Here is a 3,119-nt window from a genome sequence, read left to right as displayed (position 1 = left end):
GGGGGGGCAAAAAACTAACTGGGATCAGAGTTACATCACACAGAGGCTCTGCAGGGTGTTAGGGTGATGAAATAAGAAGTGATCCCACTGTGGGCCAGACTAGATCAGCCGAACACAGATCAGATCAGACCAGATCAGACTAGATCAGCCGAACACAGATCAGACCAGACCAGATCAGACTAGATCAACTGAGCAAAGATCAGACCAGACCAGATGAGCCCAGACTTGACAAAGTCATTTCAGCTGACTAGTTAAAAATCTGGTTTTATGAAGGAATTTTTTCCGATTTCTAAATTAAAAACAAAAAAGAAAAAAAAGACTGAAGCAAATTTAATGATCAGAAATAAAAACTAAAATAAAAGCCGATCCTGTGAGTGTGAGCTCTGCATGGTTTACTCAGGTCTGCCCTGTTTCCAGCTGGTCTGGTCCGTCCGGCGCCGCTACACGCCCTCGCTGAAAGCGCACAGGTCGCGGTGGAAGTGTTGGGTGGGTTCGGACAGAACCACAGTGGAGTCCATGCCGGGTTGCCAGTCGCGGCCGAGGCTCTGAGAAACCTGCTTCATCAGGTAGAGGACCGGGTCGCCCTTCACGTAGATGGACTGTTCCGGGTCGAAGCCCAGGCTCTCCTCAGAGACGTTGAGGACGCGCAGGCTGGAGCCGCGCAGGCGGGAGATAGCCACCAGGTTATGGGACCACATGATGTAACCTAGGAGACGGAGGGGGGCGGTCAGGACGCTGGAGGACTAACATGGACCAGAACCACCAGGAACCGGGTTCTACACGGTTTCATGTCTGAATTTAAAATCTCTGCTCTGTTTTTCAACCTAAACTCAAACATTCACTTTTTAAAGATTATTTTTATTAATCATCAGTTAATTCAAATAATAAACCTCAAAGCTGAATGTTTCATAAAATATCAGTGAGGTTTTAGTTTCCAATAGCAACAATAACCTTAAAACAGTACAAATATTTAGAACAAAGCATTTCTACTCCCTGGTAAAGATTGAAGCAGAGGTCGTGGAACCTACCAACGGTCCCTGAACTCACCATGGACCACCAGGACGGCCAGCTTCTTGCAACGCCACGCCAGCAGCACCAGCGGATCCTCGTTGCAGTTGACGCCGAGGTCAGGGAGGTCGGGCGCGTCCCTCAGCAGCAGGAAGTGGGTCAGGGTTTTATTGTACTGCTGGGAGATGAGCTCCAGGGCGCCGTCCGTCACCAGCGTGGTCCAGCTGTCCAGGTGGAGGCGCTCCAGAGGAAGGCTGGGCTTCAGGACGCAGAGCAGGTCCGAGCTGTCCACCTCCAGAGCCATCACGTACACGCGCAGGTTGGCGCTGACCCGGACCTGCAGCGTCAGGGAGACTCCGTCAGAACCGGCCGGGGTCAACAGCAACAGCTGCTGCGGCGGCGACTTACCAGCGCCTTCCAGTCGTCCTCTGTGGCCGTACCCTTCAGCGGTTTGAACTCCAGGGCGGCGCCGTTGAGCAGCAGCGACAGGCGGTGGAGGGGAGCTCGTCGTGGCGATGCCAGCAGACCACAGAGCTCCGACGTGAAGTCGCAGAAATCCAGAGCCAGAGAGCGAAGGTTGGAGAGCCGGTCCAGTTCTGAGAGGGAGACCAGAGACTTCACCTGTTCACCTGCGGAGAACAGGTGAGACGGTCAGCTCGCCACTCCAACCCGCTCCAGCTCTGTAGCCATCAGAACCGGGCGGATACTGACCCAGCTGGTGGTCCAGTAAGCTGAGGTGCTGCAGCGTCTCGGCTGCAGGGTTGGAGAGGCAGGAGAGAGAGCAGGGCGTCACCACGCCCAGCATGAAGCTGCACGACAGCCAGCGCAGCTGGCGGCTGTTGGACAGCAGCTCCATGAACAGCTGCTGGACCCTGCAGTCAGAGGTCACAGGTCACTTCACACCATTACTTCACTAATCAATTATTCTGACGATTAATCAATTTCAAAACCCATCAGATTAAAAACAACAATTTCTTTCATTTTAAATGCTAAGTGTAGAGTTTTTGTACCGTTATGGTTTAGTTGCGGCTCTCTGTGTGTTATTCTTTCAATAAATGGCCTATTTCAAGTCTGTATCCTCCATCTATTAATCAATCATCAACTAATCACAGCACTGATCTACTTCTTTCACTTCTGATATTGATACATATATCTGAGCTTTAATATCGGCTGATCAGACACAGAAAAACAGAAAAACAACTCAATTTACTGAAATATAGTAAATATTGTTCTAGTGCCGGTTCTGGGCCAAAGAGTCCAGCCGAGTCCTTACAGCACCGCTCCCAAGGGTCAGACCGGCATCAGCAGGGGCCCAATTTCATTTTTTGTCATGGGGCCCAAACTTCCCGCCACCAGGCGTAAAGTATTTCTGGGGAAACCCTGAACTGTCCATCAGAAGCTCAGTCTAATCACAATAAAAATCAAGCTGCTGCAGGGGCCTAGTCAAAGCAGGACATGACTGAATCCTCGAGGAGAGGACCGGAGCTCCTCCACAACCACAGGAGACAAACCCTGCTGCCAGCTGACCCAGGGGGTGTACTTAGTTACATACTGGAGCTGCTCTGCTCTTACTCGTTGATCTTCTTGTCCCCCTGCTGGACCTGCTGCAGCCTGGACATGTCCAGCTGTCCGTCCTGCTGCAGGATGAAGGTGTCTCCGTACAGACTCAGCTTCTGCAGGTTTCTGCAGAGAACAAGACAAAATCGAGTCGTCATGTTGGTGGGAAACAGGTGGAGGATCAGTTTACCGATCAGTTTACCGATCAGTTTGCCGATCAGTTTGCCGATCAGTTTACCGATCAGTTTGCCGATCAGTTTACCGATCAGTTTGCCGATCAGTTTGCCGATCAGTTTGCCGATCAGTTTACCGGCTGATTTACCGATCAGTTTACCGATCAGTTTACCGATCAGTTTACCGATCAGTTTACCGGCTGATTTACCGATCAGTTTACCGATCAGTTTACCGGCTGATTTACCGATCAGTTTACCGGATGGTTTGCCGATCAGTTTACCGATCAGTTTGCCGATCAGTTTGCCGGATGGTTTGCCGATCAGTTTGCCGATCAGTTTACCGTCCCCAGATCAGATCGGAGATCAAGTAAGAATCTGTTT

General features: G+C 50.9%; 1 protein-coding gene across 2 annotated transcripts in view; it reads right to left on the bottom strand.

The window, feature by feature from the left end:
• Positions 1-317: 317 nt before the first annotated feature.
• The window catches only part of fbxo33 (F-box protein 33), a 9,142-nt gene continuing 6,340 nt past the window's right edge, over positions 318-3,119 (bottom strand). The window contains exons 2-6 of one of the 2 annotated variants that reach the window (XM_015038792.1): positions 2,581-2,691; positions 1,720-1,880; positions 1,417-1,637; positions 1,048-1,345; positions 318-706 (exon numbers count right to left, since the gene is read on the bottom strand). In XM_015038792.1, the coding sequence (XP_014894278.1) occupies positions 441-706; positions 1,048-1,345; positions 1,417-1,637; positions 1,720-1,880; positions 2,581-2,691 (1,057 nt within the window). In that variant the 3' untranslated portion in view covers positions 318-440. Of the gene's footprint in view, positions 707-1,047; positions 1,346-1,416; positions 1,638-1,716; positions 1,881-2,580; positions 2,692-3,119 lie in introns of both variants that reach the window. The other variant, XM_015038793.1, reaches the window with a different exon arrangement.

Source organism: Poecilia latipinna, unplaced genomic scaffold (assembly GCF_001443285.1).
Source record: "Poecilia latipinna isolate Pla-1442-1.1 unplaced genomic scaffold, P_latipinna-1.0 Scaffold452, whole genome shotgun sequence".
Lineage (NCBI taxonomy): Eukaryota > Metazoa > Chordata > Actinopteri > Cyprinodontiformes > Poeciliidae > Poecilia > Poecilia latipinna.
The sequence above is the reverse complement of the archived record's forward strand: the minus strand, read 5'-3'. Positions and strand labels throughout refer to the sequence as shown.